Raw genomic sequence first — 19,177 nt, 5'->3', positions numbered from 1 at the left:
ACTGCGATGTATTCCTATATGCTGCACCTCCATAGTTACATGGAGGAGAGACAGATAAGTGTTAAGGTGCTATAAAGTATGGCCGCTCCGCTGATCCCCAAAACAGGGGTGGATACATATTTGGTGTCGCTCCATTCAGACCAGGCACTGCGGAGCCCCGCACTCAGAATTGGTGGTTGGATGGGTCCTAGTCTTGGGACCAACCAGCAATCACCTATTTATATTTTGGTGTATAGAAAAGACAGGGGCAGTATCACTACTTGCTCATTTTTTGGGGAGTCCACTATAGACTTTGGCCCAAAATTGAATCTATGTTTCCAAGCTCTAAACAAATCTCTGCAAGAGAAATGAGGAACTGTGGGAAGGTTCGGCAAGATGGTGCTGGGACGCCCGTGGTGGCAGCACAGAGGCCGCTCTAGAGAGGAGTGAAGATACCGCTTCCTGTTTGCCCGTAAGCTGCAGAAAGACACCAGGCGGTCATTGTCCCTCATATACAGCTCTGGCAAAAATTAAGAGACCACTGCAAAATGTTCAGTTTGTCTGATTTTTATCTTTATAGGTATATTTTTGAGTAAAATGTAAATTCTTCTCTTATTCTATAAACTACTGACAACATGTCTCTGAAGTTCCAAGCAATACATTTTGTATTTATTTTCTGAAAATGAGAAATGGGCAAAATAACAAAAACATGCATTGCTTGCAGACCTCAAATAATGCATAATTATTTTGAAACAATACTAATGTTTTAACTCAGGAAGAGTTCAGAAATCAATATTTTGTGGAATAACTATGATTTTTAATCACAGCTTTCATGCGTCTTGGCATGCTTTCCACCAGTCATTCACACTGCTTCTGGGCGATCTTATGCCACTCCTGGTACAAAAATTTAAGCAGTTCTTCTTTGTTTGATGGCTTGTGACTATCCATCTTCCTCTTGATTACATTCCAGAGGTTTTCAATGGGGTTCAGGTCTGGAGATTGGGCTGCCCATGGCAGGGATTTAATGTGGTGGTCCTTCAAACACATCTTGATTGATCTAGCTGTGCGGCATGGTGCATTGTCCTGCTGGAAAAACCAGTCCTCAGAGTTGGGGAACGTCACCTGAGCAGAAGGAATCAACTGTTTTTCCAGGATAACCTTGTATGCGGCTTGATTCATACGTCCTTCGCAAAGAACAACCTGCCAAATTCCAGCCTTGCTGAATCATCCCCAGATCATCACCTGGTCGTCTAATGGTTAGACGGAGACCTGGAGAGCCGTACAAGCCACAGTGTCTTGCACCCACTGTGAAATTTGGTGGCGGATCGGTGATGATCTGGGGATGCTTCACCAAGGCTGGAATTGGGCAGGTTGTTCTTTGCAAAGGATGTATGAATCAAGCCGCATACAAGGTTATCCTGGAAAAACACTTGCTTCCTTCTGCTCAGGCAATGTTCCCCAACTCCGAGGACTGGTTTTTCCAGCAGGACAATGCGCCATGCCACACAGCTAGGTCAATCAAGGTGTGGATGAAGGACCACCACATCAAATCCCTGTCATGGTCAGCCCAATCTCCAGACCTGACCCCCATTGAAAACCTCTGGAATGTAATCAGGAGGATGATGGATAGTCACAAGCCATCAAACAAAGAGCTGCTTACATTTTTGTGCCAGAAGTGGTATAAGGTCACACAGAAGCAGTGTGAAAGACTGGTGGAAAGCATGCCAAGACGCATGAAAGCTGTGATTAAAAATCATGATTATTCCACAAAATATTGATTTCTGAACTCTTCCTGAGTTAAAGCATTAGTATTGTTGTTTCTAAATAATGATAAACTTGTTTTGGGTTTTTTTGCATTATTTGAGGTCTGCAAGCAATGCATTTTTTTGTTATTTTGACCATTTCTCATTTTCAGAAAATAAATACAACAATTTATTGCTTGGAACTTCGGAGACGTTGTCAGTCGTTTACAGAATAAAAGAACAATTTACGTTTTCCTCAAAAATATACCGATAAAGAGAAAAATCAGACAAACTGAAAATGTTGTAGTGGTGTCTTAATTTTTGCCAGAGCTTTATACGGAGGAGTCTGTGATCATTAGTCCGGCAGCTTTTTCTCATGAATGTTTTACACATTTTGCACATGAACGTTCGGCTTGGCCGAGGGCTCCTGTGTTCACTATGGGAAGAGTCTCATCTCCGAGATAAACAGAAAGGATCGGCCTTTGAATTTCAACAGGTCGGATTTATACATCATCTACCCCTATATACGCTTGATGGCCGACCGATCCTGCCGAAATTGACTTTTATCCAATGTGTATGGGGGCCTTTAGGACACTGGCAGACACCTTCCATGGTGGTCGATCTCACCTTAGAAAAAAAGGATCAGGCGTTTAAATTCAACAGGTCAGATCTATATCTCAACCTCACAACCCGACATCATCGACCCCTATACACTATATATGGCGATCGATCCTGATTAAATCAACTTTTATCCAATGTGAATGGGGCCATTAAGCTACTAGCACACCCCTTTGGTGGTGATCGATTAGCCCTTAGAAGAAAAGGATCAGGCATTTAAATTCATCCATTGTTAGAGTCATGAAGCCTCTCTATAGGAAACCTCCTAAAATTGATAGGTTTGGCCAACAAATTTGTATGGAGGCCTTAAACCTAAAGTCTCTGTCTCCATGTGCCTTGTTGTTGAAGGCAATGTATTGTTCGTTGTTATCAGCCATTTGAATGTACCGTACTGTTCCCTCCCCGTCTATAGTAATGAGTAACGAGCAGACAAGTGTACACAATAATAAAAGATTTTATTTGAGAACAGAATGACATGAAAAAGAAATTTTCCGTCCCAATCGAGCGCTTGTAAAGAGATATCACTGAGACCGATGCAAGACGTGTTATGGATCGGAGTGACAGCACACCGGTATTAGTAAAAATGAGCTTACTACAGATGGGCTGGAGGAACCGGTGGCACCCAGATGTCCCGGAACTACAACTCTCAGCATGTGGCCATGCAGTTAGAGAACAGCTGGGAGCCTGGAGTTACGCAAGGCTATGTTTGATGCTAGATGACATATCCCTAGTAAATGGAAATCTGCTGTTTGAAGAAGCAGTCCGGGTCGCGGCTCGCACGCAGACACGGATGTCCATGCTAATACATAGTATTACAACGTCCATATGTTACACGCTTCTTAGAACAGAAGCTATATTCAGGTTTCAGCTGCCAGTGTGAGGCAGCAAATCAAAGCAAATCATTATATTAATTCAGTATGGGCACCATCCCAGTCACCGGTATTCATTCCGACACATTCCAGCCTGGAACCTTATCCAGTGTAAACATAGGTGCAAATTGGATGAATCCCTTTAAGAAGAGGTGTCAGAATGTCGTCATGTAGGTTAAAGAGCCGCCAACGTCTCTGCTGATTTAGTCCATACCAGGCCCCTAGAAAAGTCTTTGAACTCTGTATGCACCTGGAATTTGGTAGTCCACAACCATGAACGTTCATAGTCACCTTTCACAGCAAGATGTCACGTTCTTGCTCCGAGTGCAAGTTCTTGAGATAAGGCACTTGGCTTAATGTATTGGTCCCGAGATACATTGCATCAAAATCTTAAACGCACACATACTTTTTCCACCAAGCTTTAGAAAGAGTCTTCATCTTGCTAGCTGTGGCGGCCATTTTTCTCTCCCTCTGGTTTCTCAGGTCGGAGTATCGGATGCCCGATAGTATGGCCGTGTCGAAGACATCTTTCAGGTTCTTCTGAGTAAGAGCAGAACATTCGACGTAGGCAACAGCCCCGATTTTTTCAGCGAGCGCCCTGGCAGAGGATGGGGGCACAGGTTTCTCCCGATACCGTGCCAACTGGATGAGGACCTTGACATCCTCTCGGAGGTCACACTGTGTGCCCACCAGGATGAGAGGAACGTTGGGGCAGTGAGTTTGTATCTCCGAGATCCATTTCTCTGATATGTTCTGAAAAGAAGATGGGCTCACGACGCTGAAACACAGGATGACCACGTCGGTTTTGGGGTAGCAGAAGTGACGCAGCTTGTCAAATTCATCCTGAAAAGAGAGAGAAATATGAGTTTATGGATGTGTCTCCAGAAGAAGACGACACGCAGACTTGATGAGAGGTGGAACAATGGGGCACGAACGATGTACGATGGACAACCCTAGAAGATATGAAGTCTGCTCCTCAGGTGGCACATGTCATGGTGAAGGCAACAGTGTCCATCCCTCCAACTGCAAGGTGCTGGTGGGCAAAAGAGGACATGGAATCTGATCTGCAGGTTGACACAGATCTAAAATATGGCGTCTCTACCTCCCTACAGGGATATACATAGAAGGAGTCACGCAATATGAAGTCTGACATACAATCCAGCTGAGCACTCACCTGCCCTGCGGTGTCACAAAGCTGAAGCTTGACGGGGGTGTTCTCTACTTGCACCAGAGCTGAAAAAAAATGACATCACCATTAACCATTTGCAAACAATCCAGACTTTTGTACAGAATCCTATATTCCTACAAACTACAATGTGACATGGACAGGACAAGACTCCAATACTGGGGAAACTTGATAAGCAGCTGACACAATACAAGGATATATTGTAAAATGTGACGTTATAAGATCTGACCCAAACCCTGTAAGTCCTGAACACTCAAGACTCGTTCGTTCCCAAATAGAAAAAAAAGGTGTCCTATAATGTCTTAATATAGGATCCCTTTCACGAATGCCCTGGAAACCCTGTGCAACCAGCCTTAACTTGACGTGCAAGGAATACAAGCAAATCCGAACGTGGGGAAACATATGAGAAAAAAGACCTTCTCGCCTCCCTTTACATGCAGATCACAGAGAAGAAAAATCACCCAAAAATGAATTTTAGGTGAAAAATGTAATTAATCCATATGCAACTTTTCAGAAAAATTTGTCTTAGGTGATCCTACCTGAGAAGTCATCAAAGGCGGTGGGAATGTATCGTGTTGGGTAACCATTGGTGGTGTAGCTGACCAGAAGGCTGGTCTTTCCTACTGCCCCATCTCCTAGTAGGACGCATTTTAGATTCCTTTCTTGATCTCCGGTGGATGGTAGAGGTTTAGGCTTGTGTGGTGGCACAGGGGGTGCAAAGTGTGACGTGTATTCCATGGACATCTCTTGAGGGGGCATTATCCTCTGGTCTCGGAGTGTCCACCTTGCCAGGTTTCTACAGGTATACTGTTTCAGGAAAGGAGAAAATGACTTTTTAAAATCGCTTTCCCCCTCCCTCTTTGTGTAAGACACCCCCTTCACTCTTGGGAAGTCTACAGGCCAGGGGCTGGGATGGGGAGAAGGAGGAGCTGCAGACAGTCTGGGATAATCAGTGTGGAGAGATGGGGAGGACTTTCTGGGATTGATGTGGTGGGGGAGGTGGAAGGACTGGGAGGAGGGAGTCAGAGCCTTCTATAGAGATCTGAGCTTTCACACAAGAGTTTTGCAGAGAACTGAGAAGAGAAATCCAAGTTCCTATAGACTCTGCTCCAACAGATCTGGGAAACTGAAGAGTTAAAGCTTCGCCTTCATAAAATCTCCACCCTGAAGAAGTTCAGATCCTGTACAATGGACTTTTTCTAAGAAGTCCTCAATTTTAACCCCTGAAGGGGTAGAACACAATGAGTGTGAGAAGATCCTGAGCTTTTACCCTGTAATATTACCTGCCTAATACAATAATCCTGCTTTGCAAGGGCTTATATTCTTATACCGGTGGAGCATTAAGACGTCGTCTAATATCTTCAAAGCGCGCCGGTATCCCGTCGGCTCTTGGGCTGCCAACGCATTTCGGATCAGTGTTATTGGGATAGAGATCAAACCATAAAGTGAATTATTAGAGGTGTCACAGAATACGCGGTACACCCTCCAGGGCTGTATAGGGAGAAGCCTACACTTGTCAGACTCATCTACTTAAGTTACTGCTAGAGAAGAGTAGCCCCGGGGTCTCGCTCTACAGATGATGTCATGGCGTGCCCTATTATCGGCGTCACCACATTTATACTAGCCAACATCAGAGGCGTAGTGAGCTGTGCTGCAAAAGCTTTACCTTGGCCCAGCAGCTGACTGGCATTGACATCACATGCCGCAGTTTATGGTGATGTCATGCGATATCGCTTCCGTATATATCCTGAAAGTTAATTATTTGCAGGCAGAGAGGCAGCTTAAAGGGGTTGACTCATCCTACTGAACGGGCATGGTAAAAGCAAGCAACTTTGCAATTTTTCCTTTTACTTAAAATCTTCTCCGTTTTTTAAAATTCTACAGTTCGCTGCTCGTTGCCAAAAGCTACAGAAAGGAGAGAGGCGTGCGGGAGACCTCGGACGCTGAAAAAGGTTGATCTAGGCCGATAAGTATAAAAAAGTTACAATTTATTGCAGCGCGTTTCGCAGTAGAACCTTCTCCTTCCTCAGGGGTCAGTAGATTCTGCTCCGAAACGCATTGCAGTAAATTGGGAGTTTCTAATACTTACCGCCTGGATTAACCATTGTCAGCGGCAGTGCCCGGGATCCACCACACTCCTCTCTCCTTAACTTATGTCCTCTTACCTTTTGCCCGAGATCCACCACACTCCTCTCACCTTGGAGAAGCAATCACCATTGGATTATAATACAGTACATCACTCTTCACGTAGTTGTACTGTACACAGCCTGATCAGGTGAGCGACCAACCCTCCGACTCACGTTCACCTGTTGCCTATGGTGTTATAGATGGAGCTCCTCTTGTTTTTTTATTTATCCAGGCCACATCAAGAGGCACGCGCTTACAAGCTGTTGGCTTTACAGCTCGCAAGCGCTACTCTGGATCCAACTTCAGTGTCCGATACAAAAGCTGCATCTGCCAAGTTGTCGGTCGAAACTGTACATCATTATTATCCCACCACCACCCTCAAGCACAGAGGTTTGGGACGCTATCTTTGCCCGGCCAAAGCCACCAGGAGGCCAAATTGTAGACATGTCGTATGTGATACACAGATGAATGCATCTTTACATTAAAACTAGTGATGAGCGAACGTGCTCGGATAAGATGTTATCATGCTCGGGTGCTAACAGGCGTGCTCTAAAAGTATGTTCGAGTCCCCGCAGCAGCATGTCTCGCGGCCTAACAGTCAATACCTGCCTACGTTGCAGCTGTCAAACAGCCACGAGACATGAAGCCGCGGGGACTCGAACATACTTTCCAAGCACGCCGAAGACACTCAGTTAGCTCCCCGATAACACCTTATCCCAGCACATTCCCTCATCACGCGTTTTGATGACCAACCTAGGAGATCCCAGCAATGACCAACATGTGGATGAGCCATCAGACCTCCTCCTCTTTATCCCCTCAGTGAAAATGAACACCCCAGGTGTTAATAGCGCCACTTTATCTGTCAGGCCCACTCCCCAAGGCCCTTGCCTCTGTCCCCACTAACTGCACAGAGCTGGCAGCTGTTAGTGCCTGAGGAGCAGGAGCCCACCCAGCGTGGCCTTCTCCAAACACTCAGTAAGCAGAGATAGCGGCTCCCTGTTACTGTTTATATTAGGGGATTGTAGGATTATTGCCACGATAATGTTTTATGGCGACGGTGTGAACCATTCGCCTGATGTCTTTTATTTTTCCCTCCTAGTATCGAAATAGTCCTGCATGTATTTATTCAATGGCGGAATAATAATCTTGTGCAATATGGCCGCCAGTGAACATGATCGCTGCAATTCTTCCATAGAGTCCAGTGTGACCAATAAAAATCACAAAACTGAGAGGTGCAGCAGCAGGGCTGGCTCCAGGTTTATGGGAATTTTTTTGGCCCCTCTTTCCTTTCAATTTTTACTTCTCACCTGCTGCCAAGAGCTATAACTTTTTTTGAATTTTTTGGTTAACAGAGGGCTATTTTTTATTTTTTTTGTGGTACAGGTTGTGGTTTCTGTCACACTATTTTCGGGATCCAATCGACTTTCTGATCTCTTATTATCTCTATTTTTTTTTTTTGAGGATGCTAAGTAACCTTAAACAAAACAGAAATTCTGTCTTTTTGCTTTTTTACTTTTTTTTACTTTTTAGTTTTGTCGATCACTGTAGTGGATAAATATTATAATATTTTATAAGATTGGATCATTATGCCGGCAAAGATACCAAATATGTTTTCTTTTTTTTAGATTTTTAGCTTAATTTCTTTCTGGAAAAAGTCGGGTGATATGAACTTTTATATTTTTTATTTAAAAAATATTTCCTCTTTTGTATATATATTTTTTTGCCCCTTATTACTGGCAGACTTGAACCTGCGATCACTATATCACTTGTACAATATGCCGCAATATTGTGCTTTTTATTTGTAAAATTAAAATTTGCACACTTTTGAGGCCCTAGGTCATCGGCACCCCATTTCCAACCTCTTAAATGCTGCTAGCATGATTGACAGCTGCATTTTAGGGGTTACACTTCTGCAATTGGAGCCAACAGATAGTTTACAATGGCGGCTGTATAACACAGCCGCCACCTGTGCAGAATAGCGCCTGCGCACTGCGCACCTGCCAGACATGTATGGCTGATGCTGTAAATCGAAAAATGGACAGAGTAAGCCCCTTTGGTGCTGTGGGACTCCGGACCTCGGTGACTGCTAGAAACATCTTTCTCCTTGTCACAACATATCTCACACTTGGCTCCCTAGCTGCTGTAGAACTACTGTTACCAGCATAACTCGGGAGCAGGAAAAGAGCAGGTCACATGGGGGCCAAAATCTAACACAGTATAAATAAGCTATGACATTCATAAGAAATGTATCTGCTGCCTCCTTGTGGCCACAAAGATGTATTACATCTCTTAATATCACTGGTGGGTTTTTTAGGCCTTTGGGCCCTTAAGACTATGTGCAGACAGATTTTTTTGAGGCAATGAGTTTTTCAAGCAGTAAAAAAAAAAATGCTCTTTTTTCAGAAGATCACAGCGTAATTTCAGATAATAATGAGCACACATTAATGTACCACAAACCTGATATTCATCCACATTTATCCTGTCACTAAAGCCTCCATCGTCTTTTTCAAGGAAGTTCACTTTAATAAATATTGAAATGACTTCACCTGCCCCCTGTACACACCACAACACTGCTGCCGCCATTTACATAGGACACAACATCACTATATTAACCCTTGTAATGATATTATAATGAGCCGACACTTAGCACCTGTGTGTCAATGGGCTGCTCATTTCCTTTACAGTGGGGGTCTTAGCCCATGCTGACCCCATTACAAAGCCATGGGAAAAGGGGGATGGGACAATTCCCAGGGTCTTTTATACAGGCAATTGGTCCGATATAAACGGTTGGTTTCTTGGACCCATGATCATGGTTCTTCATAGCACCTCCATATAGTCCTATATTTGCCGAGCCACCATCAGTTGTGCCTCAGACACCTATCAGGAGAAAACATGGAGGTAAGGCTTGAGATGGCCTAAAATAGAGTGGCGGTCTATAGAGTACCCAGTCCATGGGCCACAAGGTCCTCAATGTGGCCATAACGAGGGAGTAGGTGATACAAGACGTGATCATCAGTGGTGCTTCTAGTGGTGTCCGGATCATGGAAAAGTATCCATAAAAAACACAAGTGGGGGGAAAAAACCGCAGCGTGTGAACAAGTCCTTACGGTGCCAAGAAAGTGCTTGAATTTGAAGAAATCTCAGGCACAGGCTGGAAAATGTATCTGCAGCATCAACTGAAAAAAAGCTGAGGGATTGAGATTCGAGGCATGTCAAATTCCACTGCGCACAGATTCAAGAGCACTGAGAAGCGTGAAATGTGTGGCGTCCCCGCAGATATCACTGCAACAACTCCTCTGTGGAAGGCCTGAAAATCTGCTGGGTTTTTACTATGTGGGAACTTACCCTAAGGGGGCACTGACACGGGCCGATTATTGGGAAGTGATACTTAGTCAATGTGAGTGTCGACTTGTGAATCCTCACATCGCTCGCACTGCACTCTGTAAGGATTCTCCGGTGTCGGGGCGTTCGCATGTGATTTGCATACATTCGGTCACTTGCCAACTAGACGTGCAAGGCCTCTCTCAATGTAAGTGTATTCAGTGAGGCTGGACAAGTCTAGTCGGAATGTACAGTGTGCAGTGCGCGCACAAAGAATGACTGCAAACTTGTAGCGTAGCCAATTTCTGTAATATTCAGGCATCAGAGACAGCAATAATCCACCTGTGCTGCCACGTCTGACACCTCACTCTTCATTCTTTCCCGTGGCTGCATTTTTTCCACCAGTAGACATCTTGAATTTCCATGCAATTGGCTATTCATTAGTAGGTGAGAAATATTACTTTCAGAAATGTTGACAAAGTCAGCACCCTGGACATCCACAGAGTTTACATCCAGCCTATATTACAGAGGGAGACACTCCCACTAGAGAATATATATATATATATATATATATATATATATATATATATATATATATATATACACATATATAGGAGGTCCACATGAGAGACAGTACTTGTACATCTATCATATGTGCCTCTTTTGGGTTCCTTCTGTCCCCTGACATCATCAGAAGACCCTCATGCACATAAGACAGTTGGCAAGTCCACAGTTTAAATCCAGCCTATACTACAGATAGGGACACTCCCACTATAGAATATATATATTCATATATAGGATGTCCCTATGTAAGACAGTACTTGTACATCTACCATGTGTGCCTCTTTTGGGTTCCTTCTGTCCCCTGACATCATCAGGAGGGCCCTCATACACATAAGATGGTTGGTCGAACCCTCCGATATTTGAGAGTTCGGACGTCAATCTCTGATTGATGAAGAGCTACTGGAGATAAAGGGGTCCCTGTGTTTTCTTTGTACACCCTCTAAGGAAAGAGATTGGGTAGACTGTGGAAAAAAAAAATACTCAAAAGCCGTTTATGATGTGAACCAACCTCTGGGGTCACAGATTTTTTCCATCTCAAGAAATTATCGCTTCTGTCTATAGTCAGGGAAACCAAAAATTGCAAGCTATACACTCACTGGCCACTTTATTAGGTACACCTGTCCAACTTCTTGTTAACACTTAATTTCTAATCAGCCAATCACATGGCGGCAACTCAGTGCATTTAGGCATGTAGACATGGTCAAGACAATCTCCTGCAGTTCAAACCGAGCATCAGTATGGGGAAGAAAGGTGATTTGAGTGCCTTTGAACGTGGCATGGTTGTTGGTGCCAGAAGGGCTGGTCTGAGTATTTCAGAAACTGCTGATCTACTGGGATTTTCACGCACAACCATCTCTAGGGTTTACAGAGAATGGTCCGAAAAAGGAAAAAAATCCAGTGAGCGGCAGTTCTGTGGGCGGAAATGCCTTGTTGATGCCGGAGGTCAGAGGAGAATGGGCAGACTGGTTCGAGCTGATAGAAAGGCAACAGTGACTCAAATCGCCACCCGTTACAACCAAGGTAGGCCTAAGAGCATCTCTGAACGCACAGTGCGTCGAACTTTGAGGCAGATGGGCTACAGCAGCAGAAGACCACACCGGGTACCACTCCTTTCAGCTAAGAACAGGAAACTGAGGCTACAATTTGTACAAGCTCATCGAAATTGGACAGTAGAAGATTGGAAAAACGTTGCTTGGTCTGATGAGTCTCGATTTCTGCTGCGACATTCGGATGGTAGGGTCAGAATTTGGCGTAAACAACATGAAAGCATGGATCCATCCTGCCTTGTATGGAGCATCTTTGGGATGTGCAGCCAACAAATCTGCGGCAACTGTGTGATGCCATCATGTCAATATGGACCAAAATCTCTGAGGAATGCTTCCAGCACCTTGTTGAATCTATGCCACGAAGAATTGAGGCAGTTCTGAAGGCAAAAGGGGGTCCAACCCGTTACTAGCATGGTGTACCTAATAAAGTGGCCGGTGAGTGTATATTAGAAAGTAACTTTATGTCTGAACGGATAAGCTGTATATGAGTTTATTATGACATCACTCGTATAGCTATTCATTATACATCACGGTATGTTAGCTGACGGGAAGGGGTTACACATCTTGTTGCTCTATTGTCCCGATCTCCACAGCCGGACATGAGGTTGGAGCTGTCAGTGACACATGAAATCCCATTGCTGAAAAGGAAGAAACAGAATAATAAAAAAGACAGATAAAAAAAAAGCTTCTTGTTGTATAGAACTCACTGACAGATTCTTAGTTGACTCATTCTGCATAGAGCAATAGACAGTCCAACACATTGGCAAAAGCTGCAACATAATAAGGTGCACATACCCTATACGGGAAGTGTCCACCTTTGGGAATATTTTTTTAAAAAAATTACTTAAATGTTTGTGGCTAAAAGTAATTTTTTGCAATTGGGTTTTATTAAAAAAAAAAAGTGTGCACCCTTTGCCTTTTGTAGCCTCTGTGTGGCATAGTCTATTGACGGCTGCTTAATGAGTCAACTGAGAATCCGCTAGTGAGTTGGTCATAACGGGGAAGTTGTAGTTTTTTGGGGTTTTGTAATCTGTACTTCGCTGAGTTCCGCTGCACTCACGTCTGTTTTGACATCCACTTTTCCGGGCATTAAATAATGTTCTTCTTGAACAATAGAACTTGGGAAGTAGCCCAACTTCGTTGTGTACTCGCCGTATTCATCTCCTCGCACCTATTAACAGAGCGCAGCGTGTCATATATGGCCGGTAATGACACCGTGAGTCATCTCTGCATTCATACTTACACTTCCGAGCCAGAACAGCCGCCCCCGGCCCTTTAACTTGGAGAATATATACAAAGTTTGTCCGCGCCTGATGGGGATGAAGCGGCAATCAGGGGGGGTGTAGTCCGAGAGCGCCACCGCCATCGAGATGGGATCTGTCCAGAGGAAAAACATGTAAACCCATAATGTGTCCTAGTGTGATATAGGGTCACACTAGAAGGACGTCAGCGCGTATTCCTCTCTTGTATGTGGTATTATTCATTCACTATGTGGTAGTAATATGTGGTCCGGTCACGATGTGCTGGCATTTGTCCCCTGTATGTGGTATTATTCCGTCACTATGTGGTTGTAATGTATGGTCTGGTCACGGTGTGGTGGCATTTGTCCCTTGTATGTGGTATTATTTGGTCACTATGTAATGGTAATATGTGATTTGGTCATGGTGTGGCGTATTTGTCCCCTGTATTATTCAGTCGCTATGTGGTGGTAATATGTGATTTGGTCATGGTGTGGCGTATTTGTCCCCTGTATAATTCGGTCACTATGTGGTGGGAATATGTGATTTGGTCATGGTGTGGTGTCTTTGTCCCCTGTATTATTCGGTCACTATGTGGTGGGAATATGTGATTTGGTCATGGTGTGGCATATTCATCCCCTGTATTATTCGGTCACTATGTGGTGGTAATATGTGATTTGGTCATGGTGTGGCGTATTCGTCCCCTGTATTATTCGGTCACTATTTGGTGGTAATATGTGATTTGGTCATGGTGTGGCGTCTTTGTCCCCTGTATTATTCGGTCGCTATGAGGTGGTAATATGTGATTTGGCCATGGTGTGGTGTATTTGTCCCCTGTATTATTCGGTCACTATGTGGTGGTAATATGTGATTTGGTCATGGTGTGGCGTATTTGTCCCCTGTATTAATCAGTCACTATGTGGTAGTAATATGTGGTCTGGTCATGGTGTGGCGGTATTTGTACCTTGTATGTGGTATTAATTGGTCTTGGTATAGTGGATTATTTTGTGTATGGAGGACACTTGTTCTCTGATTTCAATAAGGGGAAGATTTTTTATTTACATTATAGATTAATTACTTGGATGTCTCCCTGTCCTGTGACTGTTACACAGTAGCAAATATGCACTTTCAGAGGTTCTCTGGCGAAAACAAGTATGGTAAGCCAAAACTAGCAGTGGGAGATAAATGCAGATGTGGTGACGTGTTTCTATTCTACATTTCCTGATTTTTCAGCTCCAGGTTTTGGCTACAAATAAATGATGTAAAATACTGAACGTGTGCACGTGGCCTGATGATAAGTGGTAACTTATTGATTGGTGGGGGTCTGACTTGTGGGACCCGCACTGATCGGCAGTATGTGGAACTTTTATCACCTTTAGAATGGAGCGCATGTGCGACTCGACCACTGATCCATTCATTCCCTCAGTGGCTGCACTTGGCTTTTTCTGGAAGCCCCCAATAGCAGGAATGCAGCTGCGGACAGATATCCCACCTGACGTTGCAGTTTAAAATGGGGATAAAAGTTCCCCATTCTTCAGATCACTGCGGTTTCCAATGGTTGGATTTTTCCAAGCGTGGCCGTTGAGTCTGGAAGGTTCGAGGGATGGAGGCGGAGCTGGGATGGAGCTTGGGCGGAGTCTCAAGGGGGCCCAAAAATGTTGCCCTGAAATTCCTGGTGGCAGCCCTGCTTTGGGTCCTCGGCACCTCTTCATTTCCCCTTCCCCAGTCGTGGGCATCCTCTTTGGGCTCTCCCAGATCCGATGTCACCGCGCACCATGTCTTCACGTGTGACATCACAACATGTGAAAGGCCTAGTTGAACTGTAATTCCTGGCCCAGAGCGATGAGGCCAAAGAGGAATGAATGGGAAAATAACGATGAGGGAAGGGAAAAAGAAGAGGCGCGAGAGACTGGACGATGGAATGGGGGGAGAGTGAGGTATTATCTAACCTTTTCCCTGGCCCATTACTGTGAAGCGAAACGATAGCTTCAGCCAGCAGCAAAAAAACTCCGTACTCTGGCGATTAAGATTTTTTTGTAATATTCAGAGACACCATTCTCTTCCTATAAAAGGGCTTATTGAATATTTTATTTCCCAGAAAGCATGGCTTGGCCTAGATGTCTCCTTAAGGCGAAACCTAACCAATTAACTCAACTCTCAGCCAGCCGACTAATCTGCTTTGAACATGGTGGAGGTCAAGATCCCAAAACAGCTGTATACAAGTGGAAATTTCGGTTTGGCTTTCCACCCTCAGCTTTTTAAAGGGATGGTATTGAGTTATAAGAATGCTACTTCCAATAGGAGATACCAGAGAACCAGTTCTCTTCCTCTGTGCAGGTTAGTCCGGTTGTATGATCAGATTTCAGCAGCTAAGTGGCCAAAGTTTGGAGTAAACTTCTCTATAGTAACATTTCTTAATTGAAAAATGAATTTCCTTTTAATGTTATTATCATCTATTGACCTTGATTTGGCCAAAATGAATGAACTGTTCCCTTTTAGTAGATTTTCATCCCCAGATATAATCGTCATCATTTTAGGGATACTTACGACTACATTCTTCATCCGCACAAAACTTCCGGTCTGCAAGTTTGGACATCTTCCGGTCTCCACCAACCAGCCCAAGGAAAGCGCAGAAGAGAATGATCCCCAGCAGTGGCCGGTCCATGTCTGCGCTGCGCTGCTGCCTCCAGACACTGAACACCCGCAGCTCAGCAGCAGGACTGTCAGCCAGAGCTCAGGAACCTGCTTCACGTCACCTCCCCACCTTTTTTTCTATTTCAACTGCTAAGAGTTGGTGAAGGCATTTCTTACCGCAAAATCCTGTTTTTCAGAAATAACGTTTTTAAAGGACCATTACCCATAAACTTTAATACATGGGATAGAAAAATTGCAATTGTCATGAATTGAATTGGGAATAATGTAATGACTAAATTCCCCTGAAGATGCGTCATAGGAGGGAAACAATTTGGAGAAAAAGTGTTTTGAGCTTATAATTTTGCTAATATTGCTAACTTATTAAATTGCTATGTCCTGTGTGCTGTTTTATATTCACCGATTTACATAGCTAGCCGTTCTTTCGGCACTGTAGTGATAATATTCTCAGCGAGCAGATGTCTAGAACAAACGCTACAGGACAACCTTTAAAAAACAATTACAAAGCTACAAACATTTCCTCCCAGTCTTTCGCTGCTGTGCATGGTCTTCAAGGGAACTGGACATAAAGTAGATGACTCAATACCCCTGAAGATGCTGCATAGCAGTGAAACATATTGGAACGAAGTGTTTGGAGCTTATAATACTGCTAACTAATACATTTGCAATGCCCTGTGTGTTGCTTCATATTCATGAATTTATGTTAGCCATTCTGTTGGCAATGAATTCATAATGTTCTCAACAATAAAAACACAGGACAGCCTATCAAAAACTATTATAAAGCTCCATACATTTCTTCCCAACATTTCGCTTCTATAATGCATCTTCAAGGGATTTGGGAATAATGTAGATGGCCCAATACCCCTGAAGACGCTGCATAGCAGCGAAACATATTGATAAGAAGTGCTTGGAGACAGTTTTTAATAGCCTGTCCTGTGTTTACAATATTTTACACAAGACAGTAAATTAATGCGCAAACCTATGCCAGCCCATGCGTAGATTCAAATTTTTGGCATGTGCCTCCAAATAAACCAGGCGCTTTTTACACCACCGCATTTTTGTTTTGTTATGCCATTAAAGTACACCAGTCTTAATAAATCTCTTCCAAAGTTTCAAAGAAAGTTGTAGAACTTGTTATTACACAGCCAGCTGAGTCTTGCTACCCAAATCACAGGCATGAATCAGAGCCCGGTTCCATAATTTCAGGCATGTTTTACCCTGAACAGCTGCAGATATAGATGTGTACAATGCAGGAGACGGTCTACGAGTCTTGCTGCCCAAACATCAGGTTCCCTTTAATAAAACTTTAGTATGTACCACTTGACAAACCCTTTATAAGAGGGTTGTATGGAATACAAAGAATTCCAGTGATTAGAGCGGAGCTGCAATACCAGATACAACCTATAGACAAGAGTGGCGCTGTTTCTACAGGAAAGTAGCCATGCTTTTTCAGATTCCATTCACTCACTTGTCTTTTTCCTAGTGAGCAGACCCCGCTCTTCTTGGTCTTTGTGCCCGATCACATTACTTTTCTCTCTCCAGTAGATTGAGTCCATCACTTTACATGATTCATACCGATTCCGACAAATCGTGACTCCACTTCAGCCTCGACAAGATGAAGACGAGAAGGGGAAGACGCAGAGGGGGGATCAAAAGAACGAGGAAAAGAAATAACCGACACCCCCCATTCACCATTCTTCATACATTTCAGTTTGGATTGTAAAAATAGGATCAAAGAAAAGTTGACTTATCTACTGTATATAGAGGTGTTATCAGTCATTGTACAGGAGGAGGTGAGCTGTGACATCACCTATTGTGAATGGTGGATCCTGTGTTATCTACTGTATATAGAGGTGTTATCAGTCATTGTACAGGAGGAGGAGGTGAGCTGTGACATCACCTATTGTGAATAGTGGATCCTGTGTTATCTATTGTATATAGAGGTGTTATCAGACATTGTACAGGAGGAGGAGGTGAGCTGTGATATCACCTATTGTGAATAGTGGATCCTGTGTTATCTATTGTATATAGAGGTATTATCAGTCATTGTACAGAAGGAGGAGGTGAGCTGTGACATCACCTATTGTGAATAGTGGATCCTGTGTTATCTATTGTATATAGAGGTGTTATCAGACATTGTACAGGAGGAGGAGGTGAGCTGTGACATCACCTATTGTGAATGGTGGATCCTGTGTTATCTACTGTATATAGAGGTGTTATCAGTCATTGTACAGCAGGAGGAGGTGAGCTGTGACATCACCTATTGTGAATGGTGGATCCTGTGTTATCTACTGTATATAGAGGAGTTATCAGTCATTGTACAGGAGGAGGTGAGCTGTGACATCACCTATTGTGAATGGTGGATTCTGTGTTATCTACTGTATATAGAGGTGTTACCAGTCATTGTACAGGAGGAGGAGGTGAGCGGTGACATCACCTATTGTGAATGGTGGATCCTGTGTTATCTACTGTATATAGAGGTGTTATCAGTCATTGTACAGGAGGAGGAGGTGAGCTGTGACATCACCTATTGTGAATGGTGGATCCTGTGTTATCTACTGTATATAGAGGTGTTATCAGTCATTGTACAGGAGGAGGAGGTGAGCGGTGACATCACCTATTGTGAATGGTGGAGCCAGTATTATCTACTGTACATTGAGCTCTTACCTTCATTCCAATCCTGCCTGTGATAATGAGACTGCTGAAAAGTATATATATTTTTATGATATAGAAAAAAAAAAAAAATTTCTAAATGCTTGTTACCTTATTCCTGACTCTTGGCATACCTATCGATCAGCAGCAGCGGACACACATACACACAGACACATGTATTTATTCTCCATTCACACAGACCAGACCACTGTACCCTCGCAACCCGATAACGAATGTTCACATATGAACTCGCATTCCTCATTCTTGCTGATTTTCTCATTAGCATAGTTGGTCCCGTCACTGACAGAACAGCAAGGTCTACATTTAGTGATGAAGCCATGAAACTATTAGTGGAGGAGCAGTGCATTAAAAAAAAACTATATATTACTGCAAATAAAAAACAAAAATGATATATGGAACATGTGTAAGCGGGAGAACGTGATTTGTGACATTTGCAAAATTCTAATACTATAGGGTTTTTGTTTATTCCATGTAAAGAAGTCATTGACCGCAGTAATTTTCACTTACAGAGTTGTTGCCAAAGACAAGACAGAAGTGTGTGTTTGCTTCAAGATAATGGAGGTAGCTGGCGTGAAAATGTGTAGATATAAATTATACTAAAATTATGGACAGTGCTTTTAAGTGAAAGTTTAGTATGAGTTAAGGGAGTTGTTCACTACTTGGACTACCCCTTCCCAAACTCTTTTTTCACCCTTGTGAAAAAACACACCTATACTCTCCTCCGATGGCGTCCTAGCAGTGTCGGCACTGGCTCTCCCAGGGATTGCGTGACATTACGTCACACAATCCTTGAGGCCAAATCAGCGCCAGCTTCTCTCTCCTGCAGGCGAATCACGTCCATCCAGAGGGATTAAGAGCAAGCCGGTACCGCCAGAGCGGAGGATTGGGGTTATTTTACAAGGAAACATCGGGACAGTTGTGGACGACCCCATTAGATTGTAAAGACCAAGCCTAGGTTCACATAAGTGACAACAAATTCTGTCATTTTGCTTTGAAAATAATGGCCAGAAACAAAAATCCCAAACAGGCCACGTACAGATGTCATCTATCTCCATCATCAGATGGAGCCATTTCTGGCAGGAGTGCCATTAACACCAGGGTAATCCTAGCGTTACCCACATACAGGTCTGCAAACAGCTCGGACCCCGGCGCAGCGCTCCTG

The 19,177-nt window shown here is 43.6% G+C and overlaps 2 protein-coding genes across 2 annotated transcripts; both read right to left on the bottom strand.

Annotated features, from left to right (window-relative positions):
- Positions 1 to 2,775: 2,775 nt before the first annotated feature.
- LOC143805864 (rho-related GTP-binding protein RhoU-like) lies at positions 2,776 to 5,290 on the bottom strand. The gene is made up of 3 exons (XM_077285595.1): positions 4,934 to 5,290; positions 4,383 to 4,441; positions 2,776 to 4,051 (listed from the first exon to the last, which is right to left on the bottom strand). The coding sequence occupies exons 1-3, from the start codon at positions 5,151 to 5,153 to the stop codon at positions 3,599 to 3,601; spliced, it is 732 nt and encodes a 243-aa protein (XP_077141710.1). The 5' UTR covers positions 5,154 to 5,290; the 3' UTR covers positions 2,776 to 3,598.
- A 6,636-nt stretch (positions 5,291 to 11,926) lies between these two features.
- MIA (MIA SH3 domain containing) lies at positions 11,927 to 15,416 on the bottom strand. Its single transcript, XM_077292477.1, has 4 exons — positions 15,238 to 15,416; positions 12,696 to 12,829; positions 12,513 to 12,623; positions 11,927 to 12,090 (listed from the first exon to the last, which is right to left on the bottom strand). Exons 1-4 carry the CDS (start codon positions 15,353 to 15,355, stop codon positions 12,067 to 12,069), a joined length of 387 nt encoding a protein of 128 aa, XP_077148592.1. The 5' UTR covers positions 15,356 to 15,416; the 3' UTR covers positions 11,927 to 12,066.
- Positions 15,417 to 19,177: the final 3,761 nt, after the last annotated feature.

This window comes from Ranitomeya variabilis, chromosome 2, assembly GCF_051348905.1.
Source record: "Ranitomeya variabilis isolate aRanVar5 chromosome 2, aRanVar5.hap1, whole genome shotgun sequence".
Lineage (NCBI taxonomy): Eukaryota > Metazoa > Chordata > Amphibia > Anura > Dendrobatidae > Ranitomeya > Ranitomeya variabilis.
This window is presented reverse-complemented; position numbering and strand designations above follow the sequence as displayed.

Bases quoted from the DNA above. Each gene is read 5' to 3' on its own strand.
- LOC143805864 (XM_077285595.1), bottom strand. From the start codon at position 5,153: ATGCCCCCTCAAGAGATGTCCATGGAATACACGTCACACTTTGCACCC. The intron at 4,442-4,933 runs GTAGGATCACCT...ATTTTTTTTCAG, and splicing joins CGCCTTTGATGACTTCTCAG to CTCTGGTGCAAGTAGAGAAC. The intron at 4,052-4,382 runs GTGAGTGCTCAG...CTCTCTTTTCAG, and splicing joins TTTGTGACACCGCAGGGCAG to GATGAATTTGACAAGCTGCG.
- MIA (XM_077292477.1), bottom strand. From the start codon at position 15,355: ATGGACCGGCCACTGCTGGGGATCATTCTCTTCTGCGCTTTCCTTGGG. The intron at 12,830-15,237 runs GTAAGTATCCCT...TCCTCTGGACAG, and splicing joins TGCGGATGAAGAATGTAGTC to ATCCCATCTCGATGGCGGTG. The intron at 12,091-12,512 runs GTGAGTGCAGCG...CTTCCTTTTCAG, and splicing joins AAGTGGATGTCAAAACAGAC to CAATGGGATTTCATGTGTCA.